Source organism: Podarcis liolepis (assembly GCF_965112155.1).
Source record: "Podarcis liolepis genome assembly, chromosome: 6".
NCBI classification, from domain to species: Eukaryota; Metazoa; Chordata; class Lepidosauria; order Squamata; family Lacertidae; genus Podarcis; species Podarcis liolepis.
Genome location: NC_139559.1, coordinates 21,750,913 through 21,776,634, shown reverse-complemented (window position 1 = coordinate 21,776,634; position 25,722 = coordinate 21,750,913). Strand labels below are relative to the sequence as shown.

The following is a 25,722-nucleotide window of genomic DNA, read 5'->3' as shown; positions in this document are numbered from 1 at the left end:
AACAGACCACTGAAATCAATAGACTAACTTAAGCCCATTGATTTCAATGGGTGTACTGTGACCGTAACTTAGTTGGATACAACCAAGTGCCTCCAGTGAGAGAAATGGGGGAATACCACCTTTAAAATTTGACATGCTATGACAAAAGAGATAAATAATCTAAAACAAAGAAAGCTTGCCTTTCACTTCAGAACTATTGCTTTTACTCTTTTAAATTTATAGATATCAAATCATCTAAACTCTTTTATATAATTGGCTAAACATTTGTTCAAAAGTGGTTGTGCAAATTAGACATAAACCAACATCTTGTGAACAAACATCTGCCATGAAATTATAGATGGCAGTCTGCTGGTCTTAATAGTAAATTCCTTCTCCCTTCCCCACCTCCCTCCCATGGTGGCAGGAAACCAATTTTTCCCACTATACATTAGATAGGGTAAGAAAATTCTAGGGAGCTTTACATGTAGTCAGAAATCTAAAGGCTGAAAAGACAATATCCAGTGGAGTGAAATAGTAACACATATTATTCTTACCCCTGGCTGTTTCATTTTCTGTAGTGCAAACTTGAGCAAGTAGGATAGCTGTTCAATAGTGAGCATTGTCATAGCTTTACTCTGTGTTTCTATGCATTCCGCTACAGTAATTTTCTAAAAGTAAAGATTGAAAATACTGAAAAAAATTGCAAAATGCATGCAAATGAGCACCCCATCACCCCTTCATTATTGTGGAACATGAAGATTATTGCCACATGCAGACATGGATGTTGATAATTAATTTTCTCTTAAGTGGTGCAATGAATATTGCAACAGTCCCGTGTTCATGAAAATGTCCTGTTGGTTCAGAAATGGTACCCTAAAAAGATTCACGTGGGGATGGGGGAGGATGAAGACAGGCTGGCTTTGCTGGCAGTTTCTGACTGATTCCCCCAAGTGCTACTGAATTATGAATCCTGAAGTTAAATGTGGCTGGGCACTTGCCCAAATCTTCCTTATTTCCACCATTATGCCCAAGGAGCTTAGGATTTTACACCACTTGTCTTGGACAGGAAGGAAGATTGTGAACCAGAGAATCATGGTTAACAGGAAAGAATCATGGTGCCATAGAGGATAATGGAATCTGTGTGAGTGGCAATAATCACTCCAAATAACCTATTTAGGTCCTCTATTCCCCCCCTAACAAATAAAGCTGAAAATGCTTCCAAATGTAGAGGACTGTAAGTACACTCTTTCTAAATGAAGTGTACCATTTTTCATTATACTGAGGCATCTACCTGTTGGTGTGCAAGGCTAGCAGTCTTGCCATACCTAGAATGATTGCTGGTATCTATCCTGTACAGTATTACTTTGCCAAGTCCCCCCCCCCCCCCACTTTGCTCTTTATACTAATAATCTCAGAGGCAATGACTAAATCCCCATTCATACTTCATGCTAATGGTCTGGAACCTGCTTCCCTGTGAAGTTTTTTTTACACTGCCTCAGTAAGTATTTGAATGCAGAAAACAGGCAGGGAAGGCTAATCCTTTCCAGAAGGGAAAGAATAAGGCAGAAAGGAATCATACAACTGGCCTTGCACACACCAAAATGATGTGGGGAAGATATCATACATAAACTGCTTTCACCACAACAAGCTAAGTGTCGCTCAGGAGGCGCAAATGGACACAAATGCCCCTGCCATCCCCATACAGTGGTACAAGACACGATGAACACAGAGGATGTAGGTGCTAAGGATGGGGAGAAACATTAATGAAAGAAAAACAAACAGAATGGTAAATATTGGCAATAGCCTTATTTTGGATGCAACTTTGCATTGCTTCTCTGCCTTTCTAAAAAGTGACCAGGAAGTCACACTGGAAAGAAAGTACATGGTTCTGAGAGGTGAAAACCAGTAGCAATGAGACACATATTCACCTCAGATAGACTAACCTCACATTCTGGGCAAAACCAATCCCCCTCTGGCTCCGCTGTCAGTTTCAGACACTTAGCATGATAAACCCGAGGGCAGAGTTCACAGCAGAGGACTTGGCCTTCCCGATGACAAACCCAGCAATAGAAATCATTCCGTCCATCCTGCGGTACAACATCAACAGGGTCTGTGGTGAGTGGCTGCTTCATATAGTAAAACGGACCATGTCTTAGTTCTGACTGAAATGTAGGCAAGAAAGACAGGTTTGGTTTCAAAACAAATTTGTATTTTAAAATAAATATGATGATCAAACATGACCAAGCAGCCCCCACCAGCATTTGATACAGCCCACCTAATATTAATTCAGATGACTTCTCTCATTCAGTACATAATAAGCATTTGAAACCAGAGCTACATATATCTCCCTCAGGCAAGTGCAGTTGTCTCAACTGAGATGTACTTTAATGTACTCTGATGTACTCTAATGTACTTTAATTAGGACCAAACTAGATGCAGTTAGTAACTGTATACTTGTCTGTGTTTTTTAAGCAAATACCATGGGTGGGTTGAGGGGGGAATCAACCCATTGTCCAGAAATATATCAGACACCCTACACCACATCCAATACTTGCATTGGGAAAGAAACTTGCATTAGCTGCAATGGTACATAGATAAGCATAATTAACTATATTTATGGGGCAGATGACTCTTTCTATCAGACAACCTTCACCAGAAAAATCTGAATTTAACTTATTTGTATTTATACAATCAATAGTTATATAAACATAAGCTTCCCGACATTTCATGTGCTTTAAATGTGTGAATGTTTGAACAGGAAGGTGCAGGACAGTAGTAAACCATGTGAACATTTGTGAAAAATTTAGAAAGGGGAAGGGAGAGGACATACAGTGGTACCTTGGTTTACAACCATAATCCGTTCCGGAGGTCCGTTTGTAAACCAAAACAGGTTGTAACCCAAGGTGCGCTTTTGCCAATGGGGCCTCAAAAAAACATTTTAAAAAATTGTTCGTAATCCAAAAAAGATGGGTTGTATTCCCAAAAAAGGTTGCAAACCGGGACACACACTTCCGGGTTTGACGTGTTTGTAATCCAAAACATATGCAAACCAAGATGTATGCAAACCAAGGTACCACTGTATACCTCTCTTTACAAGCATCTGTCTGGAAATAAATGTGCCAAGCGAGAGATGGGGAAAAGAATATCTTCCTGCTCTGCTTCTATTCAAATTTGTTGTTACAAGAACTTTGTACCTTTAAAAATATATGCTTGTTTTAGCTTATTTCCCTTTATGTGACTTTTCTTTTAGATTACAAGTCTGAGGGCAGACTTGTCATTTAGCTTCCAGAAGTTTAGGGAGTCCTTTCAGCTCAGATAAAATGCTTTAAATATATGTTGACCCTTTACCCTTCCAATGCTAGTCCTTCTTGCTCAAAACCATTAACATATTTTTAAAAGACAACTGGGCCAACTCAATAGTTGCTCAGCTATCACTTCAGAAAACATTGATTCTAAATTAATTAACAGTGGAAGTTGGCTTCAAAGCAAAGCATATTTTGGTCTTTAGCCATTTTGTATATGAGCACATTCAATAAAAGCCCAAAAGAAACAGGACATGTTTGTTCACAACAGAAATTATTTTTTTACTTTTTCTGCCTTTAATATCTTTGCAAAGAAAGTAACCCTGCAGGAATAAAAAACTTAAAATAGCTAAACCCATGTCAACTCCAAAGAAACACATGATTCCAACACCTCTGCAGCGTGTGTTCAAAATATGTTGTTATAATAATAATAATAATAACTTATTATTTATACCCTGCCCATCTGGCTGGGTTTCCCCAGCCACTCTGGGCGGCTAAGTGTTCTGCTCACAGCAAAATACAGCAAACATACATTTTAATCTAGTTACTACAATTAGGCATGTCAATGTGAAAAGAGGTCACTAATATGACGCAACCTATCATCGTTTCCTAGTGTACAATTCTAAATGTGGTCCAGTAGGTATCATAAAATATGCTGCAACATAAACTGCAGTAGTGTGTCAAAAGGATAATGAATACACAACACTGATGGACAAAATAAGCAAAGCTAGAGGGCAAATGCCAAACATTATTACTAAAACTAAAGTGGCCCCACTGCTCCAATTAGGAGCAATTCTTTAGCGCAGACGAGATTTGTCCTGAGAGTGCTCCTCATTCACATTCCTTGAGCCTCCAAGGAACACCTTCAGCAAAACAAAAAGACCACACTTGAGACCTGACATTCCCAATATTTCCAAAGTTAGAAAACCAAATAAACAGACCCAAGGAGAAACTTAAAACTCTTATATAGTTTCAGTCTTTGAACTCTCTATACCAGCCTCTCTCAACCTTCAGTTCTCAGATGCTGTTGGACTACAATTCTCATCATCCCTGACCACTGATTCTGCTAGCTAGGGATGATGAGAGTTATAGTCCAACAACATCTCAGGACCAGTGGTTGAGAAAGGCTACTCTATGCAATTTTAGCCTTCTTTATATATTTTTAAATGTTACACAACTGAACATTACTGCAACCTCAAACTCATTTACAGTATTCAATCAAAAACTGAAGTTCAGTTTGCCACTGGGAAATCAGTAGTTCTTGGAAGTAACTATTGCTTCATATAGAAATCAGTGACTCTGAAGTTCCAACAATTATTTGGCTGCTGCTGGAGATGAAGTTTATAGAGTTCTATGAAGGCATGAAATATGTTGCTTGCAATCTAGGACAGTAATCATCCTGGATTTCACATCCATGTAAATAAAGTATATTTACTGAGACCAACCACCTTGAATTCACCACCTCTGACATGTTTTACAAGATAAACAACCCTAACTTAATCATATCATACTCTGTTCTCAAGGCCCTTTTGTGTGTTGGACAACTTGCTGCAAAAACTTTTCAGCTCAAAAAAGGTTCCTTTCCTTATTTTCACAGCAACTTGAAAATAGCTGTAACACTAGAGATACTCTATCAGTGTTAATTCAATTCTAGAAACAGTTAAATAACTAAATGTGTCTTTTTTCTTTTTGCTGCAATGGGTTAGTAATAGTTATGACCACTAGGTGACACCTGAGACACTTCAGTTAAAAGTTGCTTGGACCTGCTCCAACGTAGATGCTCCAGGCTTAGTATGTACTGCAGGATGCACCTCTAAATAACTGCTTGCCTAATCACAAAACAGAGAAACCAGTAGGAGAACACTTCAATCTCCCAGGACATTCTATACAAGATCTCAAAGTAGCTGTTTTACTACAAAGGAATTTCAGAAATAGAATGGAAAGAGAAGCTGCTGACTTGCAACTCATTACCAAACTTAAAACCATGGAGAGACCTGGTCTGAACAGAGACATTGGATTCTTATCTCATTATACATGACTAAGCCATTTTTCACCTTCTCACCCCTTGCCTTTTCCTGTAAGACCTATTACAGTCGTTAAGAGTCGTCAACAGGCTCATTGCAGCTATCTGCCAATCTCCCATTCCCACCACCCTTCTGAGTAATACCCCTCCCCACCTTCTCACTATATAGAAGGATCTGGCAACTTCTGTTTCAGTGTATCTGAAGAAGTGTGCATGCACACAAAAGCTCATACCAAGAACTAACTTAGTTGGTCTTTAAGGTGCTACTGGAAGGATTTTTTTTATTTTGACTATGGCAGACCAACACGGCTACCTATCTGTAACTGCTTGCCTAACTGTTATGGATATTTTTCATTTTGTAGAACCTGAGGACATGGACAAGATTCTTTGAAGGCTAGGGCCTACCACATACAATTTATTAAGATTGCCAGATAAAAACTAGCCAAGTAGGTCAGAAGAGTGGTAAATGTCTCTCTTGCATGGTCCAACATGGTCTTAAGGAAGTGGTAGTAAAACTTTTCTTGGAAAAAACTCTCATTGATCATTTCTAGCCAGTCTCCAACATTCCATTCCTGGTTAAGCTGACTGAGCATGTGATGACTTATCAACTCCAGGTTTTCCTGGATGAGGTAGATTTTCTACATCCATTCAGTGGGTATCCATTTGCATAGCCTGGCCAGGATGGGACTTGGGGACATTGTTTTAATAGTGGCTCCAGTCTTTCCTGGAGGGTCTGTTCCAGAATACAATGCTGAAAATTACTGCTTGCAATTAGGCTATGGTAACTCAGAGTGTTCCATCTTGTCCTCTATGCTTTTCAACATCTGCACAAAATCACTGGGCGAGGCTGTTTGGAGATTTAAATGTTGTACCACCAGCATGCTAATAACAAGACCAGACAGCTTTTCCTCTCCTTTCCATTCTCTCTGGCATGTTATTGTCATTATTTGTTCTGCTCTTTCATTATATTTTATTCCACTTCTTTAATGAATTTAGTTCTAAAATATATGATAGTTTTACTCATGTTTTTGTACCAGTTGTTGGCAACTGCCTTAGGCATGATCCATAGAAAAGTAAGATAGAAATATTTAATACATAAATAGTCCTAACTACATTGCTGTTTGGGAGAGACTTCCCATTACAAATCCTACTTCAACACTATGGGTAACACGTTAAGATTACCATACCCAAATTGCTACTGCTGCTGTTCCCACTTACAGTATTAATTTTTACATTGATAAGTGTGCCAACAAATAGTATTAGTATTATCACCAACTATATGCCAATACCAAAAATGTTACACTCTCCTGATTTACTCCCATAGAAATAGAGAAGGAACACATGTATCAGAAATACCAAAAGAGACATTTGGTTATGTTCTCTCTCAGCAGCTTCATGATAGGAAGACTTAGTTTCAGTTCTTACTGTATAAAAAACTAGAATACTAAAAATGACAAATGTGGTACCGATGGTTTAGAATGACTTTGCATTTGCTTCAAAACAACAATAGCACTGCTGTTATTTAAGCAAGATTAGTGCTTTGTAGAATACTGCAAAAATTCAAACGTAGAACTTTCTTTTTTACTGTAAAATGTATGAAGAATTTTACAGTATTTTCCAAGAATGCTTTGTTCACTTTTTGTTGTGGTTACTTAGCCTACCAGAAATAATAACTGCTTACTTATACTTCATCTGAAAGTGCTTTAGTGGTTGTAGTTACATTATGAATACTACAATCACAAGAAGATAGTTATTGCAATCATACAAATATAGCAACCACACTCATTGTCTTCAATTGCCACCTCAAAAATTTGGGCAGTGCCACATGAGGCCCTAATTATTTTCTATTAATAGAAGACAGACTAGGAGATGAGTATGCAGAAAATAGGAAATCTCCATCAGGAGATACCATTTTTCAACAAATGCTACAGCATCAGAGAAACTAATACCACAGCTGAACATGGAGTTTCTCCAAGGCATGGAGAAACTGTTTAACACAGTAAGCATCCAATGATTAGCTGGTTAGGATTAAGCTGTAGTAGATATTCTCTATGTGTTCTGAGAACTTTGGTTGAAATAAACAAATAAAATGCATAAATATTACATTTGCTTAAGTATACCTGGGCTTTGACTCATTTACTTGAAATCATTATTACTAGGAAAAAGTTGCTTTTTGTGTGCTTACATAGTGATCAATAATTTAGAGCATGATAATGTAGAAAAATTTCCTAGTTTCCCTGGAACTATTTAGCAATCTAAATATCAGCAATCTAAAATTATCTCTTGGATATTCTCTTGCTATATTTATTTACTAAGTAGCATTAGTTGTTAGTGGTGTTAGTTGTTGTTTCATTTTAGCAATACAGATACAAAAGTAGGAACTGGAGTAGCAATGTAGAAGGTATTTTGCCATCACAGACAAAACACTTTCTGAGTAGGATATTTCATCAAATGAACTATCAGCAGCACTTTAGCACTCCAGCATTGTATTTCTCTCAAAACATACAGCTCCAGAACTTCCCAGCCCTGCCCAGTTTACTTGCAAAAGAGCTAAGTAGCCTGCTGGCAAGGCACCCATGAAGGCCGTTGCCATTGGGGCTGGCAGAAGCACACTTTGGGAGACACTGCAATTTAATGTATTATAAAGATTGCAACAAGCAGAGTGGGGCAAATGGTAGACAGAGCAATATAACACCCCCTCCTCATGATAGCCTGTTCCACTGAAATTGCTAATTTCTGCTCTGCCCTAAGTCCATCTCCAGAGTTCTTGAACAACAGCCACATGAGGCTGTTTTCATCCCCTTCAGTTACTTGGGTTTCTCAAAGTTAAAAGCTAGCAGAACACCCAGCAAGCAGCAAGTAAGTGGTGCTTAGCATAGGAGTCCTAGAACCATAGAATCTCAGAGTTGGAAGGGACCCAAGGGTCATCTAGTCCAACCCCCTGCAATGAAAGGAATCTCAGCTAAAGCACCCACGACAGATGGCCATCCAACCTCTGCTTAAAAACCTCCAGGAAGGAGAGTCCACCACCTCTAGTGGGAGTCTGTTCCACTGCCAAACATCTCTTACTATCAGAAAGGTTTTTCGAATGCTTAGTCGGAATCTCCTTTCTTGCAACTTGAAGCCATTGTTTTGAGTCCTACCCTCCAGAGCAGGAGAAAACAAGCTTGTTCCCTCTTCCATGTGACAGCCCTTAAGGTATTTGAAGTTGGCTATCACATCTTCTCTCAGTCTCCTCTTTTCCACACTAAACATACCCAGCTCCTTCAAGCGCTCCTCATAAGGCTTAGTTTCCAGATCCCTGATCATTTTGGTTGCCCCTTCTCTGCACATGTGGAGCCCAGAAGTGGACACAGTATTCCAGGTGTGGCTGACCAAGGCAGAATAGAGTGGTACTATTATTTCCCTTGATCTGCACCTATACTTTTGTTGAGTGTGGGAACTGAGAAGAGAGGAGCAGGACTGGCTACCAGAGCCAAAGCAATGGAGAAACACCGGTTGGCCATGTCTGGAAGTAAGATGCTGAACTAGATAAGCTTTTGGCTTGATTCAGTAGACCTCTTCATACGTTATGTGAATTCATTATTTTAAATAAATAAAGAATAAACTATTCCCTTTGTTTAGGTTGGTCAAACCCTGGAAGTACGGGGGGCGGGGTGTCTATTCAATATAAGGGGCAAGAAAATTTGACTGACATTAGAGTCTGTTTAACCAGAATTCTGTTTACTTACAAAAATAGCACTCATTTAGACTTCACTTCTTAGTTTCAGATAAATCTTGGCTGCTGTAGAAACTAGAAATAAAACAGTAATCTCCATCTTCAGTAGACCCTACAGCCAATGCAGAACTATTACCATAAGTACAGATACTGAACCAAGGAAAGAGTAGAGCACCTAGTAATCTCCAATGGTTTCATATAAAACACTGCATCAAATCCACGACTTCTATTACCTGCTCTTTATTATTACTGTTCAATAAGCCAGGTTTCTTTTTCTTTTTAATAGGGCTTGATGATGCGTCCTCCGGGGAGTGGCCATTGGAAGAGTGTGGAGGACTTGGAAACTTCCTTTTTTGTGCTGTACGTTCGGCAGAGCCAGGATCTATAACAAAAATTATACCAACATTAAGCACCCCTAGCATACCACTAATGTACTAGCACTTTTTAGTATTTCAATGAACAGGACATAATAATACAGGTAATAATGCAGTAAAGTGACAGAATGCCAGGAAGGCTCTCTGTGGACTCTCAGAACTACTTTTTCTTGTACAGTATTGTTAACAATTCCACCAATTTCCCCTTGCCACAAATTTAGAAGTATTTTATTTAAGATATAGCCAGCAAGTATCAAATACTACATGCTAGTAATTTCTATAGGCATAATCTAGCTCTCCACTTACTCAGCTACATGACTATCGCCACCAAGCCATGAGGAATCAGCCTAGACAAGAAAGTATGAAACTGAGGCCAAGCAGGCAAATATTACACACCTTGGAAAGTTCCAGAATGATTATTACCTAACATCACTCTTGGTCATTGGTCTTGTGAAATGGTTATACAGAACCTAAACAATAATGCTGGGTACAACTGTGAAAAGTCAACAGCTTAAGAACAGTAAATGCTGAGAGGATGATGTGATTTAATTCTACTGATTAAGCATAACTAGAAAGGGTTCCAGAAGGGTTCCAAAGCATGCCTTTGGAAAATAAATTTATTTTAATATTGCATACTATATAAATACCCAGAGAAAAACACACCAAGTAGAAATTCAATTTGGAATGTAGCTACCCAAATTTTTAATCTTCACATGACAATTTCCCTACCATTGTATTACTTATTTGTGGGTCATTCCACGCCAAATCACCTGATGCCACGTGCTCTCACAACTCAGATTTTCTTCAAAAAAAATTTTATATGTAGATACCTATGAGATAACCTCAAATTATTTTTTTAAGATTTCCAAAATTGGGCGCAGGATAATTTTTTGAAGATTTCTATTTTCACGTGATTTAGGCCAATGAAATTTCTGCGTCATTTTAGAAAAAACCTCCTGTTTTGCTTATTTTTCAACCGATTGGGCTTATTTTGGTATCACACATTCATGAGAATAGTTAAAATTGTACCCTCTTATGTTACAATGTCATCTGATATATTTTTAAAATTAAGTTATATTGATTATTGAATAAAAATAAAACACTTCTGCAATGATATGGTGAAAGCTATTTTGTTTCCTATACATGTAATATTCAATGATGCTGTTTTGACCACTGTATTCAACATGACCTTTCTGAATAAGCAAGAAAAAAAATGTATTTATGTATTTGCTGTACTTTTTTAAAAATTAGCATGAAAATTAACATACTTTGGGTTTAAGATATTTGTCAGCACACAAAATGTACTGTTGGGTGACAGGGTTACAAAATGTACTTTCTGTGATAGAATTTTTTTTATGTCACTTCACATTTGTATTCAAATATGTCCTAGAAAGTTGTGTGTTATCAAATGTAATCAAAGTTCCTATAATCACACACTAAGAGCAACCACAGCACAAATATATTGGATCAAAAGCAAAACATGATGAGCATGAAAGTTGCCTTCTACCAAATCATATCATAGGCCCAGTTCGCTTGTTATTTTGAATACCAGGATTTACTAATCAATTTCAACCAATGGACACATTTTGAATTTTGAGAAACTGCTATGGGCACTATCACAAAATGGTGGCCATGGGGGCATGACATAACACAAAATTAAAGTACAGCTGTTGTTGTATTCCCCATTGTCCCCTGGACAAGCTCATGCTTGCCTTGGGAAGTCACCTATGTCCTGTTGGTCCTGATTGTGGAGTTCACACACTACTGATTCTCTTCCCACACACTGATGCTATTGCAGTCTAAAACAGAGAGCACTCCCCAGTACCAAGAAAAAATATACAAGGTGGCAACACCACACTCTAGTGCACGCATGAGAATAGAGTCATTGCTCCTTGCACCCAGATTATCTAGCTCAGAACCAGCCAAGGCAAATCTCCTTGATAGTACTATGTTGACTAACTATATAACTGCAAGGAAGCAGCAAAATATCTGAATCCACTATGGAAATGAGGTTATAACAACCAGATTCAAAAAACTAGTATAATGTGACTGTGCACTGCGGCAATGTTCAGTCAGCCTTTGTGATGATGGCAGGACTAGCTACGTTATTTTTAGAGAAATATCTGACTTCCACATCCTTCCTAATGTGCAAAAAGGAACATTCTCAGTTCTCCACTCAAGCCACTTGTAAATATATTGACATTTTTGCCTTTCCAGTTTAGGAGCCTGAAAAAGTCAAGAACACAAGAAAAAAATAGTCTTGTTGAAGATCCCTTAGCAGAACTGCTAAAATAAAGTTCAGCTTGCCAACACAGCTTGGAGCTAATTACATTATATTAGTAACAGTCACTTTCCCATTAAAATCCTACCAAATTATGTATCCTAATTCAATTGCTTAGTAAGGGAGAACATTTTCCACACCCTCATAATTATGCCCTCTTAAATATTTCTTATTTACATTATACTCTACTCAACCAACAGACTTTAGGCAGCTTACAGCGTCAATAAAAATATTTAAAAGCCATTAAACCAACCCATATTGTGTTCACAGTCAAAAATCATAGAACACAAAACCAAATTCATCAATACAAAATCTGTCTAAAGGAGACAAGGACTCTGAATACTTCCAATGGTCATGTTTTCATGTAATGCATTGCTAAACCATAGTTCATGATCTATGGATGAGCCTTAAAAAACTCCAGCAAAATGCTGAGCATGCAAGCTCCTGTCTCCTCTTCCTCCAGCATGGCTAGGAATATGACTTCAGCTAAGTTTAGTTTCACTTTCACAGAACCCCAGTTTACTGTTATATTTGCACCAAGGATCATGGTCTAAAACAAAACATAAGCATATAAGAGCCTGATGGATCAGGTCAATGGCACATCCAGTTCAGCATCCTGTTCTCTCAGTGGTCAACCAGATGTTTGTGGGAAACCTGCAAGCTGGATTCCAGCACAAGAGCACTCTCCCCTCCAGCAACTTGTTTTCAAGAGCATTGGTTCCTTCAACTGTGGAGGTAGAGCATAGGCATCATGGCTAGAAGCCATTGATAGTCCTCTCCTCCATGAATTTGTCCAAAACTCTTTTAAAGCCATCTAGGTTGGTGGCCATCACTGCCTCCTGTGGGAGTGAGTTCCATAGTCTAACTGTGTGAAGAAATATTTCATTTTATCTGTTCTGAATCTTCCAACATTGAGTTTCATTGTGTGTCCATGAGTTCTCTATCCACTTTCTCCATGCCATACATAATTTTATAAATTTCTCTCTCTTACCTTTTCTCTAAACTAAACAGTCTCAAATGCTGCAACCTTTCCTCATAAGGATTCTGTTACACTGGAAAGAGGATAGGGAAAGGGGGAGCATGCAAGCCCAATGCTTTGCACATGCAGACTCGTTCATGTAGCACTAAACTGTTACACCATGACTTACTCTTACGTGTGACAATAATGCTTCTGAATATCAGTTTGTCCTGAGCACACCCAACCAAAGAGAACAAATGGCTGGTAGTTAAATTCTGTAATGACAAAGCCACACATTTAAAGTGGGACCACGCCCCCACCGTGTGCTTAAATACCCTCATATTATGGAGGGTGGACAAGTAACCAGTCACTTCTCCTACACAAGGAAGTTGCTGCTGCATTTGCCTCTTCCATCTGCTCCAGGTCCCAGGAAACAGTGGGGTAGTGGATGGTGGGAATCTGATCCGCCTGTCCCTTGCCTGAACAGTCTCTTCCTCCACTTCAGTCAGTCCCCGTGGCATGCCTCCACATGGCCTACTCCACCCTTCTCTGATCCCTCTGTAAAGGCGGCAGTAGCAGCAGCTCAGCGGCCACTCAGTACAAGGGAGAAGCTCCCCCATTGTGCCTGTCCTACCACACGGTTCTCCTGGGCCTCCAGGTTCTATCAGGCCACCAGTTGGGTCTGTCTCCATTCCAGGATGAGAGGCGCCCAGGGAGACACATTTCTCCACGAATTCTCCGGTTCCCTCATTCCCATTGGGCTCCTCTCTGCCTGCAGCAACAGCTGCAACAACAGCTTTGGAGGTGCAAGGACCAGCCAGACGCTCCCACTGGTATTGTATTTTTCCTAGCAGCTTGCCGATCCTGTGGTGGTTGCCATCTTGCCTTGCCAGAAGTCCAGATGCAATTGATTTTCATCCAACACTGTCAGCCCACTTGCAGATTTGTCTTCTGCTCATGGAATGGGACTTCCCTTTCCTCTTATTTGTGCTTTAGCCACAAACCCCCTCCCCACCCATGGTGACAGAGAACAACAACAACAACAACACTTGGACATTTTGCCAAATTTTAAAAATCCACCTGGACAGAAATGTTAAGTCTAAAAAAGCTGGTGTGTCTGGGGGAAAATGGACATATGGCAGCCCACCTTTCAGAAAAGGGTCTGTGCTTTTTTTACCCAAAATAATTACCCAAATGACAAAAATAAAATGCAACTTTATGTAGTGTCACAACTTATTTATAAACAGCCATCATTCATGATCTTGGATTCCAGCAAAATATTCTGCATGAAGGAAAATGTAAACAATCCCATAGGTTTCCAATATTATATTTTGTTACATGAAAAATGAATAACTCCGTTTGTTTTTAACCCGCTTGTGGAGACTATCTGAGGTCACAAAGAAAGGAATATATGATAACAACAAGAAGATGAGGAAAATAATAAAGAAGAAGATTGGACAAAACTGTGAATACTATTTGGACAGAACTGTGAATACTAAAGCAGTAGCAATAGAGATGTTTGGATCCCTTTCTGAGCTTGAAGCATGGGTACACCCAACAAAAATTTAAAAATTTGGCTCTGTAATTTGGAATTAATGTGATTTGATTGGTTTGTTAATAAAAAGTATATTAAAAAAAGAAAAATGAATAACTCAGGAGAAAAAAATATGAGAGAATTCAATGCATACTTTGCACTTGTTGTGGCCTATAATTAAAGATTTGCTGCTTTGGAACTATTCAAATTCAGAGGAGATGGGAACTCATTTAATTTTCACATTATCAAAGGCATAACTGAGCTGTGTTGACATGACATGATGTACTAACCAAGAATGAGCAGCAAAGTCTCCAGTTCAAATCTTACCTCATCAATAAATTCATAAGGTAGTAGATAAGCCACTGGGTATCTTAGTCACAGCACCCACAACTGATAACAAAAATAATAATTCTGGCTTGCCTTTCGGTGTTGTTGTGAAAAACATATCCTCTCAGTATGTAAAGCACTTTGAACAACAAGGAAAAGTGCTAAATAGATGCTTATTGATGCAAGTATAATGTCCAAATTTGCCAAAAGAAGAGGCTTTAGGTGCCCCTTTCTCCAATTATTTGCAAATACAGTGTAACAACAGTAAGTGCTTCACAGTGCAACTAGCAAAACTAAAATTGCATCTCTTTGCACAAAGGGTGAACAAGTCACAGAAAGAGCAAGACTAAAAAGGGATTAATACTGCAGTCTATTTCCTCCATTCCAAGTCATGGAGCCATACTCTCCAATGCCAGAAAGGAGAAACTGAGAGTGTGAGTCTGGCTGGCTATTACTAGGTATAACTAAGAGGGATCCCAAGCGGAAGTCTTCTCTCCCCAATATCCCACAGAGGCACAGAAGAACTGTTATATTAAGTGTATTAGTATACACCACCACCAGAGTATATAGTGCTTAAGGGAATAATGTGTGTCCTAAGGAACTCATACACAATCTAAATTTAGATCGGGGAGGGGGGGCAGGGGTGCGGACAACAAGGGATGAATGGGGGCAAATGCAGGTAGAAACCTATAGGTATTCTTGGAGGTAGTGCAGCAAGGGAGACTGGGTAGAGCTTTTACAAGAAAGAGAGACTTTAAGGCAACTCAGGATGGTAGAGCTGGAGAAGTGATGGTCATTAACAGAAATATTGGGTTATGAAAACAAAGCTTTGTGACGGGAGCTTTAAAAAAGCAAGTAGTTTGTACTGAATGTAGAAGGGAAAGGGAATTCGCCAGCATAAGAATTTGAGAAAAGTTGTCACATGGCCTGAACACTGAGAAAGATGAATGATTTTGCCAGATTTGTGTTAGATAAGATGAAAAACAACTCAATGTGAGTCATAGCAGAATATGACCAGAGCATAACACAGAGCTTTAGCTGAGCAGAAGGTTTGGGAGAAAGAGCATGGTGGCAATATAATGAATATGGGAAACAACGATAAAACTACAGTATTTAAAGAGTGGATGGTGACCTTGTTAATGATGTCCATTCACTGAGATACAGGACAAAATAAGATTAATGACCTAATAAATATTAAGTGTCTGGGCAGGAACCAAAAGAATGGCACTTGTAAAATAGTTATGCCACAGTACTCACAGGAGCAGGAGCATAGGTCAAATCAATGTCAAGGGTTCCAAGTCACCAGATGAAGCAACGTTAGCCAGTATTCACTTTATGCTCTGAGGAACAGAAACACTGTATTAACTCACCTTTGGATCGAGTGGAGATATCCATCCCTTCCACCACCTCCTGCTCTGCCTTTATTTCTTCTTCAGCCAAGCTAAGAAAGCAAACAGATACTTAAGATTATTATTTTCACACTGTAGTTTACATATTGCGGCCTTAAAGAGGAAGGGAAGCTGACTAGCAGCCTGATTCTCACTTCCATGTGCTACTGCAGTGGATGGGTAGGGTGGCAACAGCGGAGTTAATACTCTCATCCAAATTTCAACACTAGAGTACACGCCAACCTCATAAGGATCTCTGGTATGCTATCACCTACACATACCAAGGGTACTGAGCAATGGGGACAGGAAAGAGGAGGGGTCAAAACAGTTCTGAGCCTGACTAAGATCCTGAATCCACCTTTGCAAGAAATAATTTATGTTACCTATCAAAAATTGACAGTTCTGAGTAGTAGTAATGTCAACTCCTATAAGAAATGTTGAATACAAAGATATATTAGGTACATTTCGGAAGTATTGATACAATAAATTACATTGGTGTTTGATTTTGGATGGATAGACCTGTAAGTTGGATAAAATGCATAAGAACCTGACCTGTTCCAATATCCTTTTTTCATTATCAGAAGTAGAAGATTGCAAGTGCACATTTCATTATTCATATAATGTATTTGTTTTAGTGTTTAAATTGTAAACCGTCTTGGGCACTTTGGAAGAAATATGGTATATAAATCCAATAAATAAATACAATGTTCAGTCTAAGAAAGATGGTAGAAAGCAGAGAAGGTAAGAGTTGTATGGGTTTCTATTGCAATTCTGTAAATGACAAATATACAGATTTCTAAGAGATAATATTCAAGGCACTATGGTGACTACACTTAAGAGCATAGTCTGAAAAATTGTTTTCTAAAATATCATTGCAGCACCGTATTTAATATATTTTTAAAATCTGATACAAAATGAGAATAAATGAGTTGCCCACAAAAAACAAATTGCCATGGTGAACCCTAACCCTGAGACACAGAATGAAGTTTAGTGAATCTTAATGCACACATTTTTCATGAAAACTATTTGTGATTTTTTTAAAAAGTAATTTATAACATGATTACAACCATTAGAGCTTACTGGCAATTAGTTATTAAGATCATGTGGTAACAAGAACACTTTCTTAAGGTGTGGTCTAACTCTCACTTCTTTCAGGCAGCTTGGGACCACTCCTTCTTTTAGAGAGGGACTAATACATCTCCTTGGTCAGCTAGCAGTCCTCTTCCTGTCATGTTATCTAACAACCACAAGGGTCAAGGGCCAAGAACACAAACGGTCAACCACTCCCATCCACATCCTTGAACCTTATCAATTGAAACAAATTTTCCAACAACTGACACACAAGGTACCCCTTACTACTGATCCGCTACAATAGTAGAGTCTAGGTCCCCATGAATACAAGCAATTTTATTCTCAAAAGCCTTGCAAAAAGCCAGTGCAGACTACTATGTGTTCTACCACTTCCTTTCAGCCAGTATGTAAAAGCTCCATACTGTACTACTGTATAAAGCTCCACTGAATATGACACCAAGGGTGCAATGGAGGCAGAGAAGCAACTCTTCCTTGATGCTTTCCACCACAAAGCAGGCTCAACAGGGAATTTCCTAAGTGCGAGCAGTTTCTGAGCTCTGGGCACAATACTGCACCTAAGATTTCAGATTAAAACTGCAGAGTGGAAGGAAAGGAGGGCCTTTTTCTGTCTCCCCACTCCTAGCTACTCTCTGAAGACTGGAGAAGAGATCCTTCTTAAGAATATTAGGAAAAGATTAGACCATGTGAAAAATGAATATTTTAGCTGCAGTTCATTCATTTTCAGCTTTGTGGTGTTCTCATAAACAAGTGTGTCTAAACATTTTGTTTTTGCGTCCATAACCTAGGTTTAGGGTGCCATTTAGCTCCTAGCTTTCATATCTCAGTTTCTAACACTATACGAGCATGCACTTGAGTTCAATTATATTGTTTGGAGACTTTCTCCATTTGCATTCTAGCTGTTTTCCAACTGGTATCACTGCCTTCTGCTTTGTGGTATACCACAGTGCCACCCCAGGCTTGGCTAAGTGGAAGAGAATACTCAGGAGCAATCATGTCATCTGCCTGGATCATTTCTATATCCGTGAGAGTGACCAGATCTTTGATATGGTTGCAAGACCTTGTCATCTGGAGAAGACCCCAGAGCCAACAGGAAGCTAATAGGATACATTAGGGCAGACCATTAGAGGGGGAAAGTTACTGTTAATCTGAACCTCAACAGGTGAGCAGATCATGCCAAGGAAATGGTATCAAAACTGATCACCTTCAGATCACTCTCTTCCTACCCCACCAAGAAAATCAGGTCCGGTGTGTGATCAGCTAAGTGTGTTGGGCTGAAGACAAGTTGGGACAACCCTGTGAAGTCTTGAGCTGCCCCAGAAACAGCAGCCTCAGCATGGATGTTAAAATACCTCAGGACTGACAGCCTGGAGAATCTTAACACCACATCCCAGATGCTCAGGCGGGGAGACTGTCGGGAGTAAGGAGCAAACGCAATCCCTAATCTGTCCTGTTCATCCAGTGCCAGGCACAACACCAGGAACTCAGAAACAGAAACCAGAAACAGAAGTATCAATTTATACGGACAAACTTCCTCAAGCCTTAGGATCTGCTCTGGTGATGAACTAAAAATCCTGGCAGACACAACTTGGAAAAACCACCCCTTCCCTGCTTTCCAGGCTTTGGTTATACAAGTCCAGTTTGCCTCCATAGCTGAGGGGAAACATGGGAGTTTATTCTTACTGCAATATGCTTCAGTCAAAAAGCAGGAAATTGTCTTATGGCTCTCCAAATGTCCGAGACTCATAGGAGCTGCCAATACCTGTGAAACCTGCCCAGTTGCCACCAACCAGAATAATAGGCAATATAAATGATTAGATGGCAGAAGTTCAAATAGGACACAGCAGGAATACTTAAGGTCATGAAATAACAAGAATTCAAGGCCCTGCATTCTGTTTCTAAAAACAGTTGGCCATATGTCTCTGGGAAGCTCACAAAAGGCAATCATCCATGGCTTCATAATTCATGCCTTATTAGCCCAGTGTGTTAAATGACATTAAGCCAGAGTTCCCAGTTTCAGGCAAAATGGGTAACTCTGGCTTAATGGATTTCCACATTGAACCTAGTGCACAGTGGGAAAAAGAAGGGTGAGAGAAGTCTTTGAACCCATGGCTTTGTAAACCATGTAAACCATGCCTAAAGACAAATGCCTAAAGGTGGCCACTGAAGGCATGATGGCAATAGTCATTCTCTCTTTGATCACCTCTTGCACTTAGTAATCAATATATACCACATATGAACTGGAAGTTCCCATTATTAACTATCATGTTTAACGGCTATCAAATCTGTCCTGTAGAAATTGTCTAATCTTTTAATGATGGTGCCCTAGGGAGAACATTTCATAAGGAAGCAGCTACTAAAAAGGTTAATTCTTGTGTCGCCACAGGGCCTCCTGTGGAGGTGGCACATGGAGAAGCGTCTCAGATGACAATTGCAGGGTCTGGGTTGGTTTATATGGAGACAGCTGGTCCTTGAGGTCCTGAGCTACACAACATTCTATAGGTCAAAACCAGCACTTTGAAATTGGCCCAGAATCTAATTGGAAGCCAGTGCAGACAGACCAAGATTAGTGTTATGTACTCAGACCATACATATTGTCCTGGTGAGCATCCAGGAAGCTGAATTCTATACTACCTGCAGTTTCCAAATGATCTTCAAAGGCAGCCCCAAGTGCAATAGATTGAAGTAATTAACATAGAGATTACCAGAGCATATAAAACAGAAACTAGGCTCTTTGTGTCCACATTGGAGCACAGGTGGGACACTCCATGCCACCAAAGTCAATTAAGCCTCAAGCAACAGTGATGGAACCAGAAGTAACCCCAAGCTATGTGACTGCTCCTTTAGAGCAGTGTTTCCCAACCGGTGTTCCGCGGCACACGAGTGTGCCGTGAGACATCGGCTGGTGTGCCGCGAGATGCCTGGAGGGAGGCGGGCGAGTCGGGCGGCGAGAGGCGGGGCGGCGGCGGCGAGGAGAGGCCGCGCCTCCTGCTGCTGCCTGGCGCTCCTCCTCGCAGCCGGCAGCGCTGCCTGGGCGCCTCCGCGCGACTCTGCCTCGCTGGGTTTGGTCTCCCAGCAGAGACGGGTCACACGTGCCCCTCCCTCCCTCCCTCAGCCTGCGCGGAGGGAGAGCCAGAGAGAGGCATCGCTCCTGCGCGGCGGGAGAGGGAGCAGCCGGAGCGATGCCCCTTGAAATCTTCGCCCTGCCTTCTTCTGGAGCGACGGAGAGCCTCTTAAAACTCGTCCGTCCGCTTCTCTCCCTGCCAAGAGGCGTCCAGCAAGCCGGCTTTGCCAGCGGAGCCAGCCTTGGAACAGACCCATCCATCAAGCGGGGATTGTGCGTCCTCCTGGACAGAGTGTAAGCAACCGGGTTTAATTTGGGTTACGCGGAACTCCAGCGCTCAGGGCGGGAGTTTAGGAAATAAAATCGGGTGGCGCCGCTCTTCCTTGGGACCCCATGGGGAAACACTGGGGACCTACTTCTAAGCAAACGGGTCTACACGTCTCTCTGCCCCCCCCCTTTAACCTTTAGCTTCAAAGCCAGAGCAAACCGAGGCTAAATCCGTATTTACATAGGATAGCTTTCGTGCGTCCCTCCCGGCGTGACGCTGCGCGCTGACGTCACGGGGCGGGGCTTTAATGGTGGTGTGCCGCGAGATTTTTTTTCAGTAAACAGGTGTGCCGTTGCCCAAAAAAGTTTGGGAAACACTGCTTTAGAGAGAGTGTAACCCCATCCAGAGCTGGCAATTTCACATTCATCTGGTGTAAGGAACTACGCAAATGCTATATTTTATTTATTTATTTATTTATTTATTTATTTATTGAATTTATATGTCTCAGGGCAGTTCATCCTCTTTAGCCTTCCTTACAACTAAGACTATGTCTTTATTATTCCATTTGCTATTGTCTACACCAGGCATAGGCAAACTCGGCCCTCCAGATGTCTTGGGACTACAACTCCCATCATCCCTGACCACTGGTCTTGTTAGCTAGGGATGATGGGAGTTGTAGTCCCAAAACATCTGGACGGCCGTGTTTGCCTATACCTGGTCTACACCAGCTCCAGCTCTAGAAGAGCCAACATGACAAGGAGAACACAGTAACAGCATACAGAGCTTGCTTTGGAAATCTTTGCCGGTTGCTTGGTATCCAGAATAACTTGGTAGTCATTGTTAAACCCTGGTTCTTTATCCACAACTAGATCATTTATGCATAGCTTAAATTATACAAATTCCGTAACAATTCTTGGGGAAGCCCACTATGCTCATCTTCTCCTTGTTTTTAAGCAACTAATGATCTGTAAGGTAAAGGGACGTCTGACCATTAGGTCCAGTCGTGGCTGACTCTAGGGTTGTAGCGCTCATCTCGCTTTATTGGCCGAGGGAGCAGACGTACAGCTTCCAGGTCATGTGGCCAGCATGACTAAGCCGCTTCTGGTGAACCAGAGCAGCGCACAGAAACACCGTTTACCTTCCCACCGGAGTGGTACCTATTTTATCTGCTTGCACTTTGACGTGCTTTCGAACTGCTAGGTTGGCAGGAGCAGGGACTGAGCAACGGGAGCTCACCCCATCACGGGGATTCGAATTGCCGACCTTCTGATCGGCAAGTCCTAGACTCTGTGGTTTAACCCACAGCGCCACCTGCGTACAATGCCCTAATTCATTCTTTAGGAGTCAACTGTCAAAAATCTTTTTCAAAGTATTTAGAATATTCTGAACTAATTTCTATCTACATATTTGCAGATAAGGTAATATTCTCTTTGCAGGCATGACAGAAATAGATACAATAAATTACTCCTGCCTCTTCTCTGCTGCTCTTCCAAATCCCCCACAGTTCTGAAATTTCTAAACTTTCTAAAATTGTGCAAGACAACAGTTAACACATTTTAGTGGTAAAACAGAATACTTTTTTGTAAATAGATTAAGGATAGGACCATAGATTTGACTTCACATCTCTGTTATATACACTACTCTATCAGGATCCCAAGATCAGTGAAACATTATACAGATATATGTTTACCAATTGCCACAATGGTTTTGCATTATGGGGCTAGAATATCCCTGCATTTTCTGGCAGCTATAAACACACACTGGTTCCACTTATTAATTGGGGTTATAGCAGTGAAATTTTGTACATAGAGAATAACCTTCCATTTTAATTGTAATCACACTACATGTAATTTAAGGAACGTTCCAAACCCAAGGTTCACTGGGATGTCTAAGTGAAGATCCAGAGGATCTCCAGCTCAACCAGGCCGTGTCGGCATATGCCCCACATTCTGGTTTAGCCAGAGATACACTGGCATAACTCCCTCAAACTGACTATGCTGGCTGAACTGAGACTGGTATATCTTCCACGAGCATAAGCCCTTTAAAATGGGTGTTTGGGGGGGGGGCAGAATCTTAACACCGTTGCGCTTGGTCACAAGAGCTGGTGACCGCGCCAAACCTATAACATCAAAAGGGGTGGCTTACTGGTGTAAGTCAAATTCTATTTCCATTTTCCCACTGCCAGTCTTAGACCAGCTCAGCTGGCAGTAGCCCTGCTCTTGAACAGAGTTAGGAATGGGGTAATTTACACTGTTTTAACTTTGTTGTTGTTGTTTAGTCATGTCCGACTCTTCGTGACCCCATGGACCAGAGCATGCCAGGCAGTCCTGTCTTCCACTGCCTCCCGTAGTTTGGTCAAACTCATGCTGGTAGTTTTAACATAAGACAGTGTAAATTATGCTGGCTTCTTGAAGTCAGGATTTCTGTGATACTCTTCTGAATTATAGCAGCTTTCCAAATCCTAAATACCGGGGGGGGGGGGGGGATAACTTCATAGTGGAGAACACACTGTGCATGGAAAAGGTCCCAAATTTAATCACTTGCCTCTCCAGGTAGAGCTGACAAAGACTTTGACACCCTGGAGAATCACTGCCAGTCAGTGCAGACAATACTGAGCTAAATGGACCAATGAACTGGACAGACCAATGATCTGCCTCTGTACACTGCAGCTTCTTATGTTTCTATTTAAAAAAATAAAGGTTCTAGCCTTTAATTCTCCATAAGAATTGTTTGCAGGCTGTTTAAATACAATATCTCATTCATCTCACCAGCAGTTTAAATAAAAGATTTAAAGAGACAATCTCAAAAGAAAACATTTCCCAAACAGCTTTGATTCAGTACTTTTGCAATGCTTTCCCTTTCCCTAATACTCCTTTCTATTCTTTTGCTTTTTTAAAAATGGAAGTGCACTTTGACATCAAATGAAATGTAACCAGAAAGAAAATATTAAAGATAATGTTAAAGAAAACCAGTAAAAAACTGAGGGGTAAATATACAACATCTTTCCTACCACATTCACCAACAATTCATTCAGCTCATTTTAGTAATCTGATATTTCTTGCCTTTTACTGTACATTTAAGAAGATACTAGTCTAGAGCTGTGTACCACAAATAGTATTGAAGTTTCTACCACCACAAATATATATATTCTGTGAGAGAATTCTTTTCTTAGAAAAAGACACTGAAGAGAGCACTTCTGTGAGGAAATCTTTGCCAACAACATAACTGACTAAGATTTATATTAACTACAGCATTTATCAGGTTCAGTAACACACACTCAATTAAGTCTCAAATGTTAAAACAAAACTAAGTTGTTCCTCATATACTTTTTAACTTGCATGACAGAGATGATTTGCAAATGGAAACTCTCCCCCTCCTTTATTTTTACAGGGAAGCTGGGAGATGGGAAGTAAAAAGGAGGGTTATAAATGAGCACAAACATACCCTATGGGTTTGCAGCATATCTATCTTTATCACAACTAAAAAAAGAATCATATTTCCAATTTACCTCCATAAGGTATTATAGGGTTTTTTTATTTATACAAATAAGATATATCCTTCAGAGAGTATCATTTCATTACACCCTGAATAATAAAAAATGAATGTAGAAACATCTGCATATTCCCTTATCCTAGGTTAACTATAGACAGCAATCAAAAGTTGTAGATGAACTGCTGCACCTTGACATTTAAACCAGGAAATCTGATATGGAAATCTACCTAGAAGATATTGCCCACATATATAATAGTATCAGTTATGGAAATTACTGTATTTAAGTTAATCTCAAGCACCATACATTTCTGGAAGCTATTTCATTTAAATGAAAAACAATGTTTTAACATCATAAACATTTAAATTCATTTTTAGCTTCAAAGTAATTATTGCTGCTCTCAGATTGTGAGCAGCAATCATAAAATAAAATGTCCAGAAATTGCATTTAATAAGAAATTGGACAAAGTATTTTGCATGCCATTACTGAATAAATAGCATCTGTGTATAAGCACTCACCTATAACAGTCTCTTACTCATCGGTAGCTATGCTATTTATGCAGGGATTCTTAAAATGGCGTCTGGCAGCACTGCATTGCCTCATTCCTATACTGAAAGCTAAAATGGTAGCAATTTATTCAATAACTATGTCCCTTGTTTAAACAGCAGCACTGTATTCAAAGAAATCATCTCGGTAGCAGAAAAAATGGTAAAAGATGACACAGTGATATCTGATAACCTAATGTGTAACTAAAATTCAGAAGACAGGGAGCTCTATGAAGTCACAGGTTACTAAGGAAATCCTTTCATTTTAGATGCTGGATTCAGTTTGCATGTGCAAGCACTGACAATGTTTCTCCAGTTACCCTGCAAAAAGCCTAATGTGTATTAAATTTAAATAATACTGACAATACGTACAAGACAAATTAAGGAGTTTAAATACAGATGCATACATACATTTTAAATGTGCTTTTTCCTTAAAAGCATGAGAAAGTGGTAATAATGTTCACATATTACAGGATCTTGCAAGCAACTGTTTAATTAAGACTTATATGGCATAAATAGGTTTCTTATAATACTAACAGCTCAATCCCATGAAGAGGTTGACATGCCTAAGCCAACTCTGGCTGAACACCTCCAAAATATGGAAACATAACTGAGTATATTCCTTTGTGCACAGCCAACACTAGATTAGTGCTGTGAATATTACCTCAGGATAAAGGTTTATTTTTATCATATTTTGAATCACTCAATGTCATGGGCTCTGACAATAAATTGTTATCACTGAAGGGAAAAAACATGTCTGATTGTAGCAAAATATGTTAAACTCAGCTGACATGTAACAGATTCTGTGGGGGGAAATACATTGGGCCCTGGTTTCTAACAACAGGTTTTGAAAGTCCAATCTTAAGGCCTAGTGCACCTATTTTGTGGTGCTACGTAGATAATTTGGTACAAGCACAGCTCCCAGAATGCCATGATGCCATCTGGGGCTATTTAAGTTGATACTCTTGGCTCAACAGAATCTAGGGCATAGCTGGCACTGAGACTTATCACTCTAGAGCGGATGACTACAAAGTAGCACCTGTCTTAGGGAGGATTGAATTTCTTTTATTTCTTGCCAGGTATAAAACAAACATGGCTGCTTTTCTGAACGAGGGAGTGGGGAGAGTGGCCATTATACAGAGATGCTCATGTACACGGATGTTATATTTACAAATGTGTTGGAAAACCTAGGGGCTGTTTTGCATATGGTTCTTCCAATGTCAGCAAAGCAGCTGCTGAAGGGGGGGGGGGGAGCAGCATTCTTTTTTCGACCCTTTACATAAGGAACCCTTTCCTTTCCCTGCAATGTCAAGTGCTATCAATAAGCTTACCAACTTCCATTTAGCTCAAAACTAAAATAGTACTGCTACTCAGAATGAAAG

The 25,722-nt window shown here is 40.0% G+C and overlaps 1 protein-coding gene across 28 annotated transcripts in view; it reads right to left on the bottom strand.

Moving 5' to 3' along the window:
* Positions 1-25,722, bottom strand: part of ZMYND8 (zinc finger MYND-type containing 8) — an 82,317-nt gene that overhangs the window by 29,590 nt on the left and 27,005 nt on the right. For 10 of the 28 annotated variants that reach the window (XR_014527276.1, XR_014527277.1, XR_014527279.1 and 7 more), the window contains 4 exons: positions 15,867-15,937; positions 9,256-9,404; positions 1,923-2,141; positions 534-647 (listed from right to left, as the gene is read on the bottom strand). Coding sequence is in view for 23 of the 28 variants with exons in the window: in XM_083507943.1 (XP_083364069.1) it covers positions 534-647; positions 1,923-2,141; positions 9,256-9,404; positions 15,867-15,937 (553 nt within the window). In the remaining 5 variants the exon portion in view is untranslated. Of the gene's footprint in view, positions 1-533; positions 648-1,907; positions 2,142-9,255; positions 9,405-15,866; positions 15,938-24,313; positions 24,556-25,722 lie in introns of those variants that run through there. The other 18 variants (XR_014527278.1, XR_014527280.1, XM_083507945.1 and 15 more) reach the window with 4 other exon arrangements.